Source organism: Alexandromys fortis, unplaced genomic scaffold (genome assembly GCF_014885135.2).
Source record: "Alexandromys fortis isolate MF-2015 unplaced genomic scaffold, M_Fortis_MF-2015_v1.1 scaffold_129, whole genome shotgun sequence".
Classification (NCBI taxonomy): domain Eukaryota; kingdom Metazoa; phylum Chordata; class Mammalia; order Rodentia; family Cricetidae; genus Alexandromys; species Alexandromys fortis.
In genome coordinates this window covers 4,693,643-4,715,194 of record NW_026068022.1, presented here as the reverse complement: position 1 = coordinate 4,715,194, position 21,552 = coordinate 4,693,643, and the positions used below count along the sequence as shown (strand labels likewise).

Here is a 21,552-nt window from a genome sequence, read left to right as displayed (position 1 = left end):
GATGACAGCAACTGGCCCAGCATATGTAACCGGAGGCCCCCTGACTGCTGGAAGTCCCCCAGCTCTGCTCAGCTGATCTCTGCTTGCTGAGTAGAAACTGCTGCGGGCTCGCCCCCCAGTTCATTCATTGAGCAGATAAAGCCTAAGCACTAAGTAACTCCTGCTACAAGTACCCAGAGGCCCCCATCTTCTCCAGCTAGCTTCCTGTGTCACTAACATTTCCTACGTATCCTGCACCGAGATCCGTAGATCCAGCCCACATAACCATGGAAGAGCCTCGGAGGATTTCTCCTAGCAGCGTCTTTGGGACCAGCCCACTGCCCCCTGAGCAGCCGTCCATTTTCCCAGGGAGAGAGCTCTAAACAGTGGTGTTTTTGAAAGGATATTCGAACAGCAGTCCCTTCATGTTGCTGCCTGGCTTCAGCATTTAGACACCCTACAGTCTTTGGTTGCGTAGCTAGTGGTCCCTTAGGCATCCTGTGACTGACTCACTGCACTCCTGGACCGTCCTCTGTGGCAGCGCCTTCATAGTTTTTCTCTTTGACTCTGACTTGGCCCTCTATTCTCAACTGATGTCATTACTGACTTACGGGGACAGGGTGAGGGTCAAATTTAGATGAATTTCTCATCTTCCTTTCCCTTCACAATGTGTAACCATGCTTACAGCTATTACTTCCCAACTTTCTTCTCTTCCAGGTGGCTGGGGTCTTCTCTCCTAGCCAAGGCTGTCCCGGTGTCTGGTCTTTTTGACCTTATCGTGCCCCAGCTCTTCCTAGTCTTCTGCCTTCTCTCAGTGACTCCCTGTCTACTCCATTGCTCTTAGAAGAAAAGGTTTTTTTTTTTTTTTTTTGTTGTTGTTGTTGTTCTCAGAGAAAAAGCAAATGAAAACTACCTTTGTTCCTGTACTTGCTACCTTTGTGCTGCCTTCTAACTCACCTGTCTTTTACCAGAATTCTTGAAGGAGTTAAAAACTTCTACTCCTTACTTATCATACCTGAGCGCTCTTTCTTTGTCCTTTGTCTACACCCGCCTTTAAATTTCACCACTGCAATGTCCTTGCTATATGAACTTCCTAAACAACCTTTCCTATTCATTTCCTTGTGAATATTTTCTGACTTTTTAAAGTCTCATGTAGCCCAAGCTGGTCCTAAACTAAATACTGAGGATGACTTTGAACTTGTGGTCATCTGGCTGCTACTTCCCAAATGCTGGGATTACAGGTATTTGCCACCATACACTGTTTATGCAGAACTGAGGTTTGCGCCCAGAGTCCTGTACTTGCTAGGTGAGCATCTATCAACTGACCTTCAGTCGAGCCCGCACCTTCACCTACTGAGAATCCTGTAGGGTGGCTGCCTTCCTATAAAACTTGAACTGTCAAGAGGCACCAGTCAATTAACTCTAGTTCCTCCAGATAGCTAAAACACCCTAACACCATGTTGGTTTGATCCCCACCTCTTAGCACTTAGTGATGCTGCCATGTCTCTGATGCTGTTTCCAGTAGTGTCTATTAGAACTGGCAAGATGAGGAAATTCTTCAGTCTCCTCTTCTTCCTTCCCTCCTAGTTGTAGCAGGTGTTGGCACAAATGAACAAATGCCACTTCTACAACTCAGCGCTTTAAGTTTCTTATGTATCCAGCCACCTATAATGAACATTTACCAGTAGCCAGAGCTGAGCCACGTTCATAACTTTGGGAAGAGATATTGGTAAATCTTCTGTGTTTCTCTCCAAATGCATGTTGCCAGGAAGGTGAGCTTGGAGCCTTACTCCACCCTTCTCTTGGAAAGCTTGTGGAATTCAGAATGTCTAAAGGGATAGCGATTAATCAAGGTCTCAAAGACAGCCTGTCTGCCTTGGGGAGGCTGTTTGCAAGGGTGTTCTTGTTCCCCAAGAAGTCCTTTATAGCTTTCAGACTTAATCCTAGAAGTGGAACCTCCCCTATAAATCTCTTCTGCCTTTTGAAGGTAAAAGGTTATTCATCTCTTCCCCATGACCTTGCTATTGCTGTACGCATACTACTTTCTCTGATACTATTTATTATACCTACTAAGAAGCTTTGTAATATCTTAATCATTGACTAAATGCATGAGTGAAGTGTGATGACACAGACATTGGTTAACCAAGAAGCTATTTAATTCATTACTGTGGACTCTGCTGAGTTTCCTAAAGGCGGATATTTAGATCACTGGATAATGAGAAACTGTCCAGCAACACTTAACCTCCCAGTGTATATAACTGAAAGGTAATGGAGGAGGGTAGAAGGGTCAAGGGTAGGATAGGATCTCCCTGCTGGACTAATGGTAGCTAGAGCGGCTTTCATTCTCTCTTCACTTTGCAGTGTAACTCTGGACCAAAGATAAGAAAGTAGATTGTCTTGACTGTTCTTTGCTTAGACAAAGTAGAGCTTGTCTTGAGAGTAGATGTGTTTATAATTTCCAGGAAGCCAAGGAATGTAGGGGATATTTTCCCATGTGTAGGCATTCCCTACACTCATACTGTTTGCTGACCTTGGTAATTGCCTTTATTTTTCTACTTATGTGTTTTACATTTCTACTCCTCCAACACCTCCTGTGTACCTTTGCTTGCTCTCAAACTCATGATCGTTTCTTCTTTATTTTTTTTCTCTCTCTCTCTCTCTCTCTCTCTCTCTCTCTCTCTCTCTCTCTCTCTCTCTCTCTCTCCCCCCCCCCCCAAACCTGCTGAGCCTGTTGTTCATATGTACATATGTTTAGAGTTGACTGCTTGGGTACCTATGAGGGAGACTCATCTCTGGAGAAGACTAATTCTCTTCCTCTTACTAGCCGTTAATTGCTGCATGTCATTTAAGGGTGGATCTTGTGGGATTTCTCCTACTCACATTGAGATGTCAGCTGGTGTTGCTCTTGATTAGATCTTGTTTGGCAGCTGCATAGTTAAGATTTCATGGGTCCAGCTCCCTGTCATATGTAGCAGAGTCTGTCTCTTAGCAGACGTCCTGGTCCCCTGGCTTTTGCATTTTTTCCACTCCTTCCACGTTCCTTGAGCTTGGGGATGATTGTTCTTTGCTCTTTGGACAGTTGTGGATTTCTCTGGTTGCTGTATAAAGAAGTTTATTTGATAAAGGATGAGAGCTTTGTCTTTCTTTTCTTTTATTATTATTATTATTATTTGGTTTTTCAAGACAGGGTTTCTCTGTGTAGCTTTGGTGCCTGTCCTAGAACTGGCTCTTGTAGACCACTTTTGTGTCTATGCAGACTGGAGATGATAACTTTTTTCTTAAACTTTCACATTCATCTAAAAACACAAGTTATCTAAGTGGCCAATGAAAGAATCAAGCACAGTAGTACCTGCATGTAATTGCAGCACCCAGGAAGATGAGGCAGGGGGATCAGAAGTTCAAGGGCAGACCAGGACTATACAGCAAGACTTTATCTCAATAAAGAGAAAAAAAGCATTTCAACGAATTGTCCAGTGTAGTGTACTCAGAATCCCATCATATTTACAGGCAAGTGTTTTGATTTAAGTCAGTAAAGTCTGACCAGTTGGAACAGTGTGTGCTCTGTAACAAAGATCTTGGAACTATCCAGGGCTTATAAAAAGTGCTGAAGGAAGTGGCACTCTATCTTGCTAAGCCTACAGATCTTGAAACTTCATCAAGACAGGAGGACAGATGTGCTCTGACAACCTTAAAGCAGTAGCTTTGGAAAGCAGCTCTTGGCTCTGAAAGTTAGGGGGTCCATCTTAGGGTTTCCCCACACTTCTTAGTGTTTTCCTGTATACCAATGACACTTCATTTTGGTGTTTCCCCTGCTCCATTTGATCTGGAACCTACTCTGTCACCAAGTTCAGTCAAGTTGAGCACTGACAATAGTCTCCTGGATGTGTCAATCAAGGAATGATAAAGAACTGCTCTCACCCAGCATCTCTGAGAATGGACCACGGTATGTTTCTAATGAAGACTGTACTCTCCAGTAGACACTGGACAGGTTATGCCAGTCATGTCCTGGGGATTCTGTTTCACCCCAGCCATGTCATCAAGCACTCAACTGACATCCAGAACTCCATGAAGAGCTGTGCATAACTTGCTGTCCCTTCCTTGATCAAGATCCAAGGGAGGGCAGACTAGGAATGAGCAAATATCATGCAATCTGATGAGCCACTGTGGTTTAGTGATGGCTTTTAAGAGGCTGCTGGAGGTGGATTTAGCTGGCCTAATGTCTAAATTGGAATGGTTTTTTGAAAGTGTATATGTCTGTGCACCTGGACGCTAGAAGATGATGTTGTTAGATGTCATACTCTCTCTCTCTCTCTCTCTCTCTCTCTCTCTCTCTCTCTCATTTATCCACCTTATTCCCCTGAGGTGGCATCCTCACTGAACTTGGAGCTCATGGAGTTTTGTCTAGCTTGGTGGCTGGCAAACTCCAACAATGCTCCTGCTTCCACTTCTCTCCTGCCTCTCAGAGCTGGGATTATAGACATTGCTCAGCCTTGCCTGACTTTTTATATGAGTTCTGCGGATTTAATCTCAGGGCCTTGTGTTTTCAAGGAAAGCTGGATTTACCCACTGAACCATCCCTCAGCCCCTCAAATGTGGGCTTTTCTGAATATTGAAATTTTTGCTGCATTCATTATAAATATGTGTGTGGCACAGAGTACTTAGAGTGCACAACAAAATGTTTGTAAAGAGGAAAAACTTGCGGTCATGAAAATCTGACTCAAACCACAGGCACCTTTTCGGGGCAGTGGAAAAGTGAGCATGGCTTCAGCTGTGTGCCGTGCCGAAGGCGTGAGTCCAGTCCTGTTGGCCAGCAGTGCATTTTGTGTGGTCAGCTAGGCTCTTCTTATTTTCCTTTCCTGACTTTTGGTTATTGTTCCTGTGGGTTGTTTGTACAGATCTTCAGAGATACTTCTTAGATGTCCTGAGGAGAAATACTGCCTCTTGTTCTCTTGAACAAAATGGGCAGTTAATTAAAACTCTCAGGAGTGGGAATTAACTGCTTCATCTAACAGAACCTTGCTTTCTGGGCTTAGACAAAGCCATTTAAATGATTTCCATATTCTTTTGAGCATTCAAAGGCTGTTTACAACATGAAGGAATTACTAAAGCACCCTGCTTTAAAAAGCACTCTCTACTTTTAGTTCCACACATTTTTATATTTTTATGTGTGTAAACCTAGCTGGCCCCCACTGCTGTTGTTCTGTGAGCTTTTTTTTTTTTTTTTTTTAAATGAACTCGATGCTTGAGATGAGGTGATCTCCCTGAGATGGCAGCCTGGCTCTTTTCCCTTTGTACTCTGACAGCTTATGGGGAAGCTGTAGAAACCTATAAACGAGTGTTGAAGCCTCCAGCAATGTATTAGGGTTCCTCTGCCTTCAGGTCTAGTTGCATAATGAATGGGGCCCAGAGAGCCTGTAGTTTTGAGTCTCCCACGTCCCAGCCCTGTGTACAGCTGTGTAGGACTTAGAAACTGTTTCAGCACAGCCTCTTAAATAGGTAGGCTTATATTCTTATTTATCTGACATTGTATATATTCCATTTCATCTTTATCTTTTGGACTTCAGTTTCTGTTTATTTCATGTTTTCTTTTTATATTTTTTTCTTTCTCCCACTCCACCCTAGTACATGTCCTTGGGTCAGTTTATTCTTGTACTTCACCTTCCTGGAGGCAGACAGGTGGTGGATAGATAGCCATCCATTCCTCACACAAAAGAGACTCACTGCCCTTTTAATCCCAGTATATCCCACACAGACACACCCTGAGCCGCACATTAGCCCTTGATAGGATAATCCTGCTATCCTGGTTTTAACTACAGTGGGTTTAGAACTGACTGCCTGGTTTTAAAAATTGCCAGCCTAAGCAAATCAAACAAGGGAAGGCAGAATTCCTTTGTAATTTAGTACTATATGCAAATTGCAAGAATTCTTTCCTATGAATCTGTTCTCAGAGGAATAAACTTCGGTGATCATGTTGAGACAGATGCATTAGCCAAGATTTTTTGTTCACAAATAGCAGAAACTCAGTTTGATCTAGCCCAAGACTGGACTCATAGGACTAATATAAAGGCTCAGTATATGTCTCTGCTTTTTACAGCATAGACCAGGGAAGAAGATACCATCCTGGTTTTTGGATGATTCTTATTCATTCATTCATATTCTCTCTCTCTCTCTCTTTCTCTCTCTCTTTCTCTCTCTCTCTCTCTCTCTCTCTCTCTCTCTCTCTCTCCCTCTCCTTCCTCCTCCCCATCTTCCTCCCTCCCTCCTTCTCTCCCTTTCTTTTTCCTCTCTCTCTTTTCATTATCTCCTCTCTCCCCCCACTTCGCTTGCTTCCTCCCTCCCTTTTCTTTTGTTCATTTTATTGCTCATGACTCTTGGCTACAGTAGAGGTGATGATCTTGGCCCACTGTGGACAAGGGATGATTCCATTAAGGCAGAGCTGAGAAGGATCCTCTGCCAGGAGTAATTAATTCAAGCTTTCTTCATTTCTCTCCCTTAGAAAAACAACAAGGGGGAAGTTGAACAGTCTGGGGTTCTCACATGTGTAAGGTTTCTTTTTGGAGACCTGAGTATCTCCTGATAGGCTCATCACCAACTAAATTGCAGTGTCCTGCAAGATGTAGGAAGCCATCTTATTTCTTGAGCCTACATTCAACTTCAAGCTTTCCGTGCAGGAGGAACTTATCCAGAGAAAATACTTGGGAGCTGGAGAGGTGGCTCAGTGGTTAAGAACACATGCTGTTGCAGATGTCCTGTGTTTTATTCCTCACACCTGCATGGCCGCTCATGACTGTCTGTAACTCCAATTCCAGGGTACTTTGATACCCTCTTCTGACCTCCATAGGACCAGGCACACATGGTGCATAGACATACATGCAAACAGAATACTCATACACATAAAAAGTAAATAAATTAAACAGGTAATTTAAAAATGCTAAATATCTTAAAATCCCAGGGAGAGATGTGAGGGTTTTAATGGTAGCATGCTAGGTCGGTATTCTTATATAGGTCCAAACTTCACTCTATCCAGATACTACTCCTGCTGGATCTTTTTTTCCGAGACAGGGCTTTTCTGTAGCTTTGGAGCCTGTTCTGGAACTAGCTCTTGTAGACCAGGCTGACCTCGAATTCACAGAGATCCACCAGCCTCTGCTTCTGGAGTGCCGGGATTAAAAGCGTGCGCCACCACTGCCCGGCTTTCCTGCTGGACCTTGATGGCCAGTTGCATCTCTCTTAGACACACCAGGCTTCCCTCCATCCCGTGACTGCTCTTCTAATAACTGAAACTGACTAACTCTCAGGATACATCCCAAGATCTCCAACCAAAACCACCACCCATGGCACTACATTTTCATAAAGCCTATCATACTGGTGTTTAGAAAGTCCACCCTTAGGCTATGTGCTTGTTAGGCCTGCTCAGCTCCAGTGGTGGCAACTAGTCCTACAGAAAATGAGATGACCTTTGAGTCAAAGAAACATGTTTTTCCTATTCCCAGGACTTTGGAATATGATTCCCAAGGCTTAGGGAAGGTGTTGGAATGACAGTTCTTGTTCTTGTTTTGTAATTAGCCTCCAAGAGATTTGAGATTTTTTTGTTTTCTAAAAGATTTGTAAGATTGTATTATATATATATATATATATATATATATATATATATGTATGAGTGTCTGCTTTTAAGCCTGTATACCCCATGAGTGAAGGTGCCCATGGAGGCCAGAAGGAGGTGGCAGACTCCTGGATCTGCAGTTACAAGAGGTAGTAGTGAGTCTTTTACTTTTGGTGCAGGGAACTGACCCTGGGTTCTCTGCAAGAGCAGCCAGTACTCTTACCCCCTGAGCCTCTCCAGCCCCTGGGATTGGAATTTTACAGGACGGAGTCCAGCCTTTACCCTGTGTTTGTAGAGTCATGCTTCGAAAGGGGACAAATGTGGTTTGTCTCTAAAAAGTTCTTGACTAACACACAAGAAATCTTTAGAGACCCTGCATACCTTGTTCCAACTTCTGTGATATGAGGGAGGTAGTGTGTTTCACTGTGGAATCTCTTAGAATGTGAGGGCTATAGCAATGTTCTTCCACAGTCCAGGTTTCATACATAACACATGCTCCCCTTCCTTCAATACTTTTAGGTAACTGCCTTGACTTAGAGTGCTGAAACAGTTTTCACTATTGACATGTATCTGTCTGCCTGTCTTCCTTCCTTCCTTCCTTCCTTCCTTCCTTCCTTCCTTCCTTCCTTCCTTCCTTCCTTCCTTCCTGTGTGCACACAACATGGTGCACATGAGAGAGCAAAGGACAACTTTCAAGAGTCAGGATTCTTGCATTTTACCATGTGGATCCACATGGTCTTGGCAGCGAGAACTTGTACCTCCTAAGCTACCTTGTCAGCCCAAGGAAAAAATCTTTTTAAGAAACTCAGCTATTAGGCTGAAGTCCCATTGGCCTTTATCTCATCTCTGACCTTCCCCTAGAAGAAAATACTGCTAAAGGCTATGAGGTAACCTTCTGGAAGCTTCTGTTTTTCCACCCATATGTAAATAGCATTAAAATTGTCTTGCATTTCATCGTCATGCCGTGGGCCACTTTTGTATCATGCTTTTTTCATGGCCCATCTTGTATTTCTATGCTAGGCATAAATATGAGCCTGGAGTTTTAAATGCTGCAAGTAAGTGGTCCTAATTATGGACCAGGCATCTTTTGTTTAACTATTCCCTCAGAGACACTTTCCAACTGTGAGAATAGTCACACAGTGCACAAAACAATGCAAAAACTAAATTTTATAATTGAGCTGTCCCTGAATTAATCCCAAACAACAGAAAGCATAGTAATTTACTACATAGTAACTTGAACATATGATCTGCTTGCTCCATAGTTCTTTATCTGTAAAATGGGAACAGAAGTAACACTCTTTTTATGAGGCGATGGGAAGAAATAGACGAAGGGCTGTATGAAGTGCTCTGAGCAGATCCTGGCTTCTGTTGAACGCTGTGTGTCTAGAGTGCTGTGCTCGGACAATACCGTGCTGCTCTCTCAGAGCTGCTGTGACCTTTGCTGTGTGTGTTATCCTTCCAACTATTTTGTAAGCACCCCAGGAAAGCAATGAGTTTTACTGAACTCTGTTTACAGTATCATCATAGATGCGGTTTATCCCAGTATACAAAGTCTCTCTGTGAATAAGTAGACCTCTCCTAGGTAGTCAGTTTGATTTTCTAAACTGACTTATCTGCCAGGACCTCACTACGCAGCCCAGGCTGGCCTCATAGGCTCCTCCTTACTTAGCGTGCTAGCCTCCTTATGTTTATTTTTAACACATTGCTGTTCTTCTAGTCGCTGCCAGAATGGAGCCTGCACCATCAGCCTTTCCTCCTGTGTGCTGTGAGCTCTGTGTCAGGCATTTTCTCTTTGAATGTAGGACTCTAACTTATTTTCTTACCATGGCCTTTGGGTCAGTTAGTACAGATGGCTGCTACAGTGGGTGACTGTAGAGGCATCATTGTGTTACAATGTGGGACTGGTTTGAATGACTTTTGTTATCAGCTCAGCTGGCAGGTACTGTTCCTAGAAACCACCAGAGGCCTGGATGGAAAAGTAACTATGGAAGAACCATTTGTATGAGAACGGCCTGTGTGGGTTTCCTAGGTCTCAACTGTCAGGGATCAGAGTTCAGGCATGGCATCAGTGGTGCAAACACAGTGTGAGGGAGAAAGAGCTTCTATTACTTATGGTCGGGATGTGTAGCCATCTATGGGAATCACAGGAACACCCAGCAGCAAAGGCAGAGAGAATGAGACCAGACCTGGGCACCATGCAATTACTTGGTTTCCCATAAGAAGTCTTAATTAGCAGATTTAAAGAGAGCAGATGTTAGATCCCCCCAAAGAGATAGCAGCCACCTTAAGTTTGTTTGTCGGGTGTCTGAGTAGTGCCTCTGCAGGAAGTGGAGGGAAAGGAGAGAGGCTTCTGAGTTATCACTGTTCTCCCAGTAGGAGCCGTTCTGGTTTTGTAGAGCTTTGCCAGCTCTCAGTGGTGACTGAACCTTTGAAAAGTTCAAAGGTTTACTGTGGGAAAGTAAGACTTGCATTCAGAAACAAGAGTTACAGCGGGGCCTGGTGAGACAGGCCTGTGGTCCTGTGGGAGGCTCAGGAAGGATTGCTGTGAGTTCAAGGCCAGCTTGGGCTACACTGTGAGCTACATGGTGAAACCCTGTCTCACATAAGACAAAAATGGAAAGTAAAATTGTAGCAGTTATTGTAAGGGCAGGCTATACATAACTGAATACAGCACAATGGCTGTGGGGACTTGCTGGAGACTTGTGGCCAGATCTACCCTTTATTTCTTGGCCTTCTCCACCTTCCTGTAGGACAAGTTGTGACTCTATGGCTGGAAGTGCCATTTATAAATAATGGTGATTTTGACCTTGGAATCAGACATACATTGACTTTTGGGAGACTAGCTGCTTTCCTCTCTGTCTTCTGAAAATTGCCACCCACTGTGAGTCCTTCAGCAGGCGAATGGGCCCTGCTCCTAAAAGTTGTCTTCTCGCCGGTTCAGGAAAACAAATGTTAGCTGTGACCCACCTCTGGATGCTGGGGGCAAGTCTGCCCCGTGGGAGAGCCTGGGTATTAACTACTCTTGCAGCAGTAAACTGCCATCCACAAAGGAGCCATTGGTGATTGTGAAGGCCCTTTGTCTGTGGCATAAAAGAGATTCTATCGCAGTGTTTAGATGGTGCAGGCTTGAGCTGAACTGGAAGGAAAAGCAGTGGTGTCACCAGGTGCCAAGAGCCATCTCAAGTGCACCTGGTATAGCTGTCTGGGAAATGCCCTAGGCTCAGCCCACTACTGTCCCTCACCCGAAACCCAGTGAGGCTCCATTTTATAAAATGCCTAGCTGTTCTAGATGGGAGCGAGTCTGTCACTTGTCCGTCACCTGAGATAAAGGGCAGAGGAGGGGAGGTGTTTTTCCTCATAGACAGGTTGGAAAGCCTATTCTGGTAGTTGACACGTGGGGATATAAGCTTCATGATAAGATGGAACAACCCTGGACTTTTTTGAGTTGCCCGTTTGCACAATTGTGCTTTTCTCTGGATAAACACCTCCCTCAGGAATTGATCATTGACACTGGTCAAGCCCAGATTATCAGGATAACAGCTCTCCCACTGAGCAGTGAGATCTACTGTTTGAGGCAGGCAACCCTCCGCATGGCTGCTGTGGATCCCTGGTTTCAGCCTTTCCTTTGGGATGGAGGAAGGGAGCACGGGTGGGCTGGGAGCCAGCTTTGTGCCGTTAGGAGCTCTGAGCCCACTCCGGGCTCAGGGCAGTTTGTAGGTGTCTGTCCTCCTCTGCCACTTTGCACCTCCTCTCTTTCTTTCTAGTTCCTAGGTCTTCCCATTTATCCTTTCCCCTCTGTTTCCCTCATTGAGATCCCCTGGGTGTTATTTGCTTAGATTCCGCTCACAATTGTGTCATTGAAGCTTACTGCTCTCAGCGTAAGTGCTGCTGAAACGTGCTCTTGTCGTGGCTAAGTTTGGAGTGGACCTTCCGATTGGTTTTCTCAGTTCTCTCTATGACTGTTTAGGATGTAAATCTGCAGAACTCTAGCAGGAAAGGGTGAGGATTCCAAGGTTGTCATCCCACTTTTCCACATGTGCACACGCGACAAGTGGCGCTCACTGCAGTCTCCTTTCCAAGCAGACCCTTCACAGGCTAGGCCTCCAGCTGAACCAGATCCAGCATGCCTGGCTCATCAGGTCAAGCCCTGCCGCTTGGTTGGAAGCTCTTTTGAGGCCCTTCCAGCCAAGGGTGAGGTCATCAGGGGTGGTTTCACCATCTTCTAGGACACACCTTGTAGTGGCATGTGGTCTGGGCCTCTGGGCTGTCTTGAAATCAGGTTTTCTGTTTTGGGATTGGTTTTGCGCATAGCATTGCCGAAACTGTCCTTATAAGTGGCACACATTGTGCATTGCATTGGGAAGTGGTCCGTGCTTTTCTAGCCCTTTAAGTGTGTTTTCCCCCCTCTTCAGTCCCAGGTAAATCACCACAGTGCTGCTAGTAATGAAACCTACCAGGAGCGCCTGGCGCGGCTAGAAGGAGATAAAGAGTCCCTCATACTCCAGGTGAGTCCTCTTGCTCGCTAGCTTCCCCAAGAAAGGGAGGACTCCCCAGGAGGAATCCTCTGCTGGAAAGTGTTGTTAGTCTGTGAATCCTTCATTTATTTTGTGCTCCTAAGCATCTCTCTGTGCATCCTACAAGTCCTGTGGGCAGGTTGAGACTGGGTGCTAGCAATGAGCAAACTGGGCCCAGTTATCTGGGAGCCTGTAAGTCTGCTAGTGGAGATGAGTGTATCCTTTGTCACTAATAAAATTGAGCCCTGAGTGACACAGCCTCAGGGAACACGTCCCATGGAATCTGGTTCATGAGTCTGAACCTGGATCCAGACAGATCACAATGCCAGATCCCCTGCTTTGGTAGCATGGGCTAGGCCTTTGCTGGCTCTCTTGCTCTAGGAGAGGAGTGGAGCTTTGAAACTTTTCATAGAAAAAGGACACCAAAGCAACCTCTCACTTTCAAAAGTCAGTGTTCCTTGGTAGGACATTGCATGTTCTTCTAGAGAGCCTGCATTGCAGCAGAAGGAAGGATCTCTTTGCTGTGTTATCCCCCAAATGCACCAATACATTTAGCAAGCAGGTATTCAAGGTCTCCTCTGCATTGCATACACATCGACAGTTTGGAGAATGTAGAGATCAGTGTCCTAATTTCAGCTTCTTAAAAAGCTTGAAGGATTAAGAATAATCCTTAAGGAGATGAAGGCTGGGATGCAGGTTTTAGAGTGCTTGCCTATATGCATGAAATCCTTGAATTCCATCCCCAGTGAACTGGGGTGGTGCACACCTGTAATCTCTGTGTTTGGGAGATGGAAAAAGGAGGTCCAGAAATTCAAAACTACGAAGTTGGTTTGAGCCACATAAGACACCCTCCCCACCACACACACACCATTGTGCTGAAATGGAGGAAGTGTAGGAGGGGGACGTTGAGGTCTGATGTTGGCCCCAAGGTTTGGAGCACTAGGTAGGGATTGTGCATGAGATGGCAGTATGCGTATTTCTTTTTTCTTTTTCTTTTTTTATTTTATAAACTTAAGATTAATTCTTTCAGAAACTAGAAATTCTGAGAATTTCTCTAAGCAGATTAGGTTAATATCCATCTTTTGCTTGTGTCTCTCTCACCTCCATTAAATGACTGAGCTCATACCAAACGTATAATTTGTAGCCTACTTTTATTCTTTTATTTGCTTCATTGACTTTTTTCTTTCTTTCTCTTTTTAAATTGTGTTTGCCTGAATATATGACTGTGTGAGACTGTTGCATCCTCCAGAACTGGAGTTCCAGACAGTTGTGAGCTGCTATGTGGGTGCTGGGAATTAAACCCGGGTGCTTTGGTAAAGCTCTTGCCAGTGAACAATCTCTCCAGCCCCTTCAATGACTTTTTAAATAATTAAATCATTATAAAGTAATTAAATATCTGGTTTGTCAGATACTGGTTTTAGATCCTGTGGGTATATCAGTGAATAAAATGGAGAGAGGGAGAGACAGGGCGGTGGGGGGGAGAGGGAGAGACAGGGCGGGGGGGGGGGGAGAAAATCCAAACCAATACCTAAAATATTTCAGGTAGTGATAAGTACCATGGAGAAAAATAAATTCAGATAAGCAGTCTACAGACAGCGCTCCCTGGCAGAAGGGAGCTAGGGTGTAAATCATGGATACCTGCAGGAGTGCATTCCAGGCAAAGGAGGTGATCAGTCCAGCCCATCAACAGAGATGGAATGCCCTTGGTGTGTGGGCAGAACAGCGAGGGGCTGTTGTGGCTGGAGTCCCTGGAAAGAAGGGGTAGCAGGGGCCTGTTTTTATAACACAGGTTTCTTGAAGGGTGTAGAATTTGAAACTTCATCACCAAGACATGATTCATGAAATGATAGTCCAGTTTAGAACTGCATAGCAAGCAGTATGAAACTGCAGACTTTTGACCCTCTATGATTGGAACAACACATAGCCATTTAGATGGGATTACAGTTAATAAAGAAGTCCCATGTAAAAAAGCTCCTTTTCACAGCCATTTCTGTTCTTACTGAGTTCTTGACTAACCCCTGTTTAAATAATCTGAACACAGTTGAGGAGCTGTTGACTAATAAAGGTGAAAGTTGACCCTCATGATGTCTGTTCTGCCAGGAGCAGTGCACAAATCATTTACAACTTCTGGCTCCTGCCCTGTTCAGTAGTGCCCTGTGGAGCTGGGTCTGCGGTTCTCAGCAGGGCATAGCCACTTGCATAATCTGCACGGTAGTTGAGTCACACTGAATGAGTTGGAGCCCTTAACCCAGAATACATTTTCCTGGGTCCCTTTGTAGAAGAACAAGATTAGTTTCTGTCCCCTCCCAGTTCCTAAAGTTATGTTTAATATAGGGCTCAAAAGTGTTTGTTTGTAAAGAATGAAGATAGAATTCTGAAATATTTAGTGCCATTTCCATACCTCCTGAGTCACATGGCGTTGACCTCAGGCTCAGAAGACCCTGAAGCCCTTTGTCTTTGGCCTTCTGTACACCTGACCTGATGCCTGTACTACTCCACAGACCCCCAGCACATGGTATCTAAGAATGGTACAGCTTTATAAATTTTAATCCTTGTAGTGGCACCAACTATAAAACACCTTCCCATAACAGAAACCCTGAATCCCAGGAAACACACTCCACTCTTCAGAACTCCACTCTCTTGAATGTGTAGTTTGTTACCAGTTAAAAAGACGTGTGCTATTGATAGTGTTCAGGAACAAGGATCAAAACCAAATAAAGACATGAGAGATGGCTCAGCAGTGAAGAACATTGATTTTTCTTGCAGAGGACCTGGGTTCGATTCCCAGCACCCACATGGCCACTAACAGCTCAAGTTCCCAGGTTATCTGACACCCCCTTTTGTCCTCTGTGGGCACTGAACACACATACATGCAGACAAAACAGCCATACATATAAGAATAAGAAATATTAACAGTAATACACACACACACACACACACGTGTTGTTTAAATGGGCCTAGTTGATGGGAGGAGCCTATCTTTGGATTATTAGCGTGTCAGCACACAGAGCAACCCTGCATCAGCTTTAAGAGTGTTTCAGTCATTTACTCCTTATTTGGGTCTAAAAGTACAATATGTAAAATTGATAGGGTCATTTAAATGTGTGCCTTCAAGAAAAGGAATTTTCTAATTCATAAATTCATTTAAACACTCATAAATGAATGTATATTAACTTCTTCATGCTTTATTAATTATTACAGAATGAGAAATTAATTAGAATAACCTATGTATAAAGGACCACCATGTCTTCAACCAAGAAGATCACAATTTACTATTCACTGATTCCTTGAGTTTTAGAAGGTCTCCTGTTCTCTTTTGTTTTCCTGTATGGAACTGTTTCATAATAAAACATAGAAAGGATTTTAGGGATCAATTGGCTAATAGAGAAGGCTACTAAAACAATTATAGTATGTATATAGGGCATAAAGAGACTTTGTGTAAATGTAGTTTTCTTAGTATTTCCACAGACCGTCTCAGGGTTCTTCAGAAAAATGGCTTCTTTCTTTCATGTGTGTGCAGTGTGGCTTTGGTGTTGTATGACCTAAGAGTCATGTTTTGGCCTGTAGAGCACAGAAACCTTTCTGGAGCCAAGTTCTGTCAGTGCTAATACATGCCCTTTGCGTCCCACATTCCTAATTACTTCCAAACGCTCACTTGATAGGTGAGCAGTCCCCACACCCGTGTGAGAGAAGTAAGGTCATTGGTTGGTTTCCATAAAGGTTTGGATTGCTCTTTCCCCATGAGGTGGCAGAGCCCTGGCAAGAGCTGAGATATGCCTTGAAGTCAGACTGCTCCACTAGAGGAATAAGGAGCAGGAGTCCAGCCCAGAGGCAGCTCTCATGACTCTTGGGTAGGTGCTTTCCTCTCAAGTCTGTTAAGAGCAGGAAATGTGACCAAGGCATTTAGGCAGTGCTAAGATTCCATGGTAAGGTGAGATTCTAACTGGAGTTGCCTTCCTCTGGGATACTGCTTCAACTCACTCACCTAAAGAGAGGTCTTCATCAGCAGGTTGCTTTCAGAGCTCACCCACCCTACAGTGGGGACTTCTCTGCCTGACACGCAGTCCAGATCCTCCACTATTGTCTATGTTCTACAACAGGTGAGCGTCCTCACAGACCAAGTGGAAGCCCAAGGAGAGAAGATTCGGGACCTTGAAGTGTGTCTGGAAGGACACCAGGTGAAACTCAATGCTGCCGAAGAGATGCTTCAGCAGGTATGGGCAGGTGAAGTGGAGGGCTTTGGACCTGAAGCAGCTCAGGTGTTAAATGCCCCTTTATGGGCTCCTGCTTACTCTCCCATGATGCCTGGAGGTGGGGTTGGCTGTGCACTGTGCAATGTTTAGACAGCGGGTGAAGCCAACCTGAACGTTGAGGGTGCGGTGGGGCGGGGCTGGCCTGTGGGAAATAACTTGTTGAGCTGGTTAGACAGAGTCCCAGAGCACTGGAGCACTTGCTCTCTGCTTGCCTCTTCATCTTATCATCGAAGCTGTCACCTGCCAAGGAGCGGCTTCTGGGGTTGTAGAAAGTCAACCTGTCAGCTTGTTTTCTGCCTCTTCCCCCACCCTCACTCCAGTCATTCCCTCTGTAGTTTCTTTTGATTAGAAATTATCACCTAAATGCCATCTTACTGTAATTTAGTTGACATCCCAAAGGAAAGCAATAGTTAGCTGCTTCCTTATCCTTTTGATAGTTCCGGTGTGTGCACACATGATTTGCAAAGTTTTGTGGTCCCATAGAGGGACAGTCTAGTCCTTAAAGTTGGTACACTTCAGTATGATGTGGTGGTTCTTTTCCATTTGAAAAATAGAGCGGCGTACCTGTGTCCACTATCACAGTTTTTTTAAGTCGAAATATCAGAATTGACCTAACCATCCTTCATCTCCCCAAAGAATTGTATCATATTGTAAAAAGTAAGTTAGGGCTATTACAAAGGGGTACTGAATTTTCGTAAAAAGTCTTGAAGGTCTGCTGAGCAAACCATTAGACTTTTGATTCAACCTAGTCCTAGATTCCCTTTGCTGAAGTTGTCCTTGCACTTTTAGCTATTTTGAAAATTAAAGTGTGCTGGAAGCTTCTGTGTGTGCGCTTTGTAGCTGTTGATGTAATACCTGACATAGGGAAGTCTCACTCTCTGTTCGGAGAACAAAAGCCTTTCTCTTGAAATGAGTGGGTTTACTTAGATGACTGATTATAGTCCTTTCCTCGGAGCACTGTAGGACCAGCCTGTGAACACAGTGTTTGCTTTCTACTGTTGGCCTTAGCATAGATGTCATAGTTTCAGGGTGTGGTAGTTTTGTTTGGGTGCATTTGAAGAATTTAAGGGAAGAAAAGGTAAATCAGTATCTTGATGAATGTGTCTTTATAAAAACTAGTTGCCAGGTGGCGGCGGCACAAGGCTTTAACCCCAGCAGTCTGGAGGCAGAGGCAGGTGAATCTCTGAGGTCAAGGTCCGTCTGGCATGAGTTCCAGGACAGCCAGGGCTACACAGAGAAACCCTGTCTCGAAAAATAAAACACTATTTGCTGTCACGTCCACCCTCGACCAGCAAGGAAAACGCAACACCCGGAGCTCTTCTTGCAGCAGTTTTCAGGACTTTATTCACAGCAATCTTTCTCCTTCTCTCTTTCCTTCTCTCTCTTTTCCCCTCTCTTTTTCCTCTCTCTCCTTGCAAACCTCTCTCCCAGCCCTTAAGTAGGCATGGGCTGCCAATCCCAGATTGCCAGGTGGGCACTGCCCATAGGTTCACGCATATGCAAACAGCTGACAATCATTGCGTGATCATAGCATAGGTCAGGCCTTAGCCATCTCAGGAGTTGATTATACATCTCCATCAGGTGTGATACCACGCAGCTCGCTACAATTTGCAGTGGCGTGGAAGTTGCAATTAATTTGCTATCTTCTGATTAATAAATTACCGTGTTCATGACTCAGTTTGATTTTGCTTAGATTATATACCATTTTTACTTACAGTTTTTCCTGGGAAATTATGATTAGCAACAAGTCCTTTTTAGAAGAAAAAAATTAATCTATCTTTTGACTACCTGGGAAAGAAAATAGTCTGATGGGGGAAAATATCTTTTATGAAACATACGAGGATTGAATTTTCAGGTCTGCCTGAGGTGTGGTTTGGATGCGGGCGGGTAAGGAAGGACGATGATAGGCAGTTGTAAACAGTTCAGAGAGACCCTGACTATCTGAGTGTGAAAGTGAGCGAGTGCACTAGAATGTCTGAAGGCTGACCTTTCAGGAAGGTGGCACCTGGCTAGAAGCCATGGTTAGAGCTTAGAGAATGGCTGCATTGTAGTGTTATAGCGTTGTCTGCTTGACTGCTTCCCGCTACAGCAGAGTTCCTGTCTGTTGAGGAGTCTGACGGGGGCCAGCAGTGCCTCCACAGAGCTTGGCTCACCCATCTGTCAGCACTGTCACAAGAAAGCATTTGGGACTTGTGAAACGTCTTAGGTTGATTGGCTTTTGTATCCTGTGTATCCTAATTCTGTGCCGTGTGCTGTGAGTGAGGTATCGGGTTATTGATTTGCTTATGCAGTAGATGTGATGTCATCCTTCACCTACTACAAATTGAAGTAAGGGTGGCTCAGCATTTGTTGCTTCTAGAATTTGACTAAGTTCTGTGTCCTCTCAGTCTTTTAAGGGTGCATTTCATAAAAAAATTACACGTTCCTATTGTGAGACACATTTGAGCCTCAGCTCCCGCTAGGTGTTTGTTGAACTTGGTGGTTTCAGCTCTAGATCTTAAGTTCAGTGCTATTGCTGTCATGGAATGTGCTTGGTGCTGTTTGTGAAGACCCTTGGTTCTTGCCCCACAGTGCTGATACAATGCTGTTTACAGCCAGAAATATGTATATGTCCTCTGAACTAGGGCAGGAAGACGCTTGCCCAGTTTGGCTAAGATATCCTTTGCTGCAGGGCTCTTGGCTTCTGGTGGTTGGAACAAGAATGACTCAATCTCTAGGCAGAGAGTGGACACAATTGCTTCTTTCTGCCAGCCTGGGAGACCATTTCTGTCCTTCCAGACCTGCCCCTTTGCTCTGGATGAGGTCTTTCCCTCCAGTGAGGCCTTCCCGGAACCCATTACTTCCCCTAGATGTATTGGTCTAAATAACACTGTACACTGCCTTTGTGGACCGAGTAATGCAAGATAGTCTAGTTAGTTGCTGTTTTTTTCTTTTTCTTTTCTTTTCTTATTTTTTAACACAGAGGTAAAAATTAAATATTTAAAGATGTTTTAAAAATTTGACACTTATTTCATTTTTGACTTGTCCTGTATGAAATATAGAGTAAGTTACTATGGGTCATGCCTGGCCTGGCGGTCTCTAACCTGAATATATGCTCTGGACTGTCTTCCACCCACGGGCTGGAATAACACTTGGAGACTGTCTCAGTTACTTAATTACTCAGTTAAGACACCATGACAAAGGCAATTTATAAAAGAAAGAGTTTATTAGGGGGTTCATATTTCCACAGGGTTAGAGTTAATGATCATCATGTCTGGGAACATGGCGGCAGGCAGGCAAAGTGCTAGCGTAGTATCTTACATCCTTATCCACAGACTTGGGGCAAGTGAGAGCCAACTGGGGCATGGTGTGGTGTAACATGAGGGCTGGCTCATTGGGGTTTCTGTCCCACCCGGTACCCCACAGCCAGCAAGCCCGAAAGAAATCATACAGAGAGTCTGTATTAGATATAAACTGATTGGCCCATTAGCTCGGGCTACTGATTAGCTCTTGTAGCTTATATTAACCCATTGTTCTTATCTATGTTAGCCACATGGCTCAGTACCTTTTTCAGCTGGCAGGTTACATCTTGCTTCTCGGTGGTCTGGGCAGGAGTGGGAAGAATGGGCTTCCTCCTTTCCAGCATTCTCCTGTTCTCATCGCCCCGCCTCTACTTCCTGTCTGATTGACCCACCTATACTTCCTGCCTGACCAATCAGTGTTTTATTAAAATACATGATTGACAGAATACAGATAATTCTCCCGCAGCAGTGTGGGCTTTTGGAACCTCAAAGCCACCACCAATGGCACAATGGCACACCTCCTTTACCAGGATCACATCTCTTAACCCTTCCCAAACAGTTCAAACAACTGGGGACCAAACATCTAAACATGTGTGTGTGGGGGCCATTCTCTTAACCCAGATACAATATGCATTGCCCCAAACCAGGGCTTTGTCTAAGTTCCAGCAGTCCCTCTGAGCTGCCTTTTCCCACAGCTGCTGTACCAGTGTCAGACTCCTTCCAGAAGCCCAGAGGGAAGAGGCTAACCTCTCACCCAACTCATGAGACAGGCCTCCTCTGACTTCCTCAGACTGTCCCAGCCCAGCCACCGCTCACCACTGATCTGCCTGCTAGCTGGTGCAGCTGAACCAGAACTCATCCAGTCCCCAGAGAAAACACCCCCCTTGGCAGTAGATAAACCAGAGGTATATAGAACCAGCATAGGGACAGGTCCACCGAGACTGCAGTGTGCTTGAAGATACCTTGGGAAGGAAGGAAGAAGGATGCAAGTTTTCCTGACTTTGTGAAGGCACTACCCTGCTCTGAGAACCAGGGAACAACATCAGCATATTTGAAGCCTCCAGCCTAAACTAAGAGCCCCAGGGTTTAGGTGAAGCCTACTGAGCTGTATGACGTGACTGGGAGTCAGTGAGCCTGGATGTTGATCTGGGAAGCTCAATAAATCTGTTCTTTTTTTAAAAATTATTATTATTATTATTATTATTATTATTATTATTATTATTATTATTATTGATCCTGGGTCTCAAGCATGCTAGGCAAGCACTACTGCCACTGAGCTCCTGCTCTCTGGTTTTCTCTCTTGTAGAGAATGGGGATGGCAGTCTGGGTTCTAAATCATGCATCTCCGCTCTTTCGTCACAGGAGACTAACATGATGAGGCTATAGTAAATACTGCTCAGAATGCATGGTTGCTGATCCTACCCTCATTGGACCCAGAGTTTGGTGGAGATTTCTTCCACGGCAGCATGGGAGGGAAGGAGTGGGCTGTGCCTGTGAAAGTGTGTCCTGCTGAGTAAGAAAGCTCCAGAGCCAAACAGGACCAAGACCTCATGACAAAGCCAAAGGCTACGCATGGAGTTGCTGTAATGGCCATGAAGTTGTGTCCTGCTAGTCCAGTTCTGTTAGAAACAGATTGTCAAACCAAAAAAATGAAGTTGTGTCCTGCTAGTCCAGTTCTGTTAGAAACAGATTGTCAAACCAATGACCAGTGTACCTGAAGATACCGTGCAAGAGTTAGGAGGCCTGGATACCGACCCTGCAACACGTGAAGAAATGGGAATTTTTATTTTTTAATCAAAGAGAATATGAAACATAACCACACAAATGATCTGGCAGACACATAGATCTGTCTGAGGAAGTAAGACAAGGCAGTAAGTCATGAATGAAGAAAATGGGCATTTAAATATTCTCTAAAACCCCTC

The 21,552-nt window shown here is 44.5% G+C and overlaps 1 protein-coding gene across 6 annotated transcripts in view; it reads left to right on the top strand.

Annotated features, from left to right (window-relative positions):
- Ppfibp2 (PPFIA binding protein 2) overlaps positions 1–21,552 on the top strand; it is a 152,927-nt gene that overhangs the window by 77,084 nt on the left and 54,291 nt on the right. For 5 of the 6 annotated variants that reach the window (XM_050163277.1, XM_050163278.1, XM_050163276.1 and 2 more), the window contains 2 exons: positions 11,995–12,087; positions 16,197–16,310. In XM_050163277.1, coding sequence (XP_050019234.1) covers positions 11,995–12,087; positions 16,197–16,310 — 207 coding nt within the window. Of the gene's footprint in view, positions 1–3,899; positions 3,923–11,994; positions 12,088–16,196; positions 16,311–21,552 lie in introns of those variants that run through there. The other variant, XM_050163282.1, reaches the window with a different exon arrangement.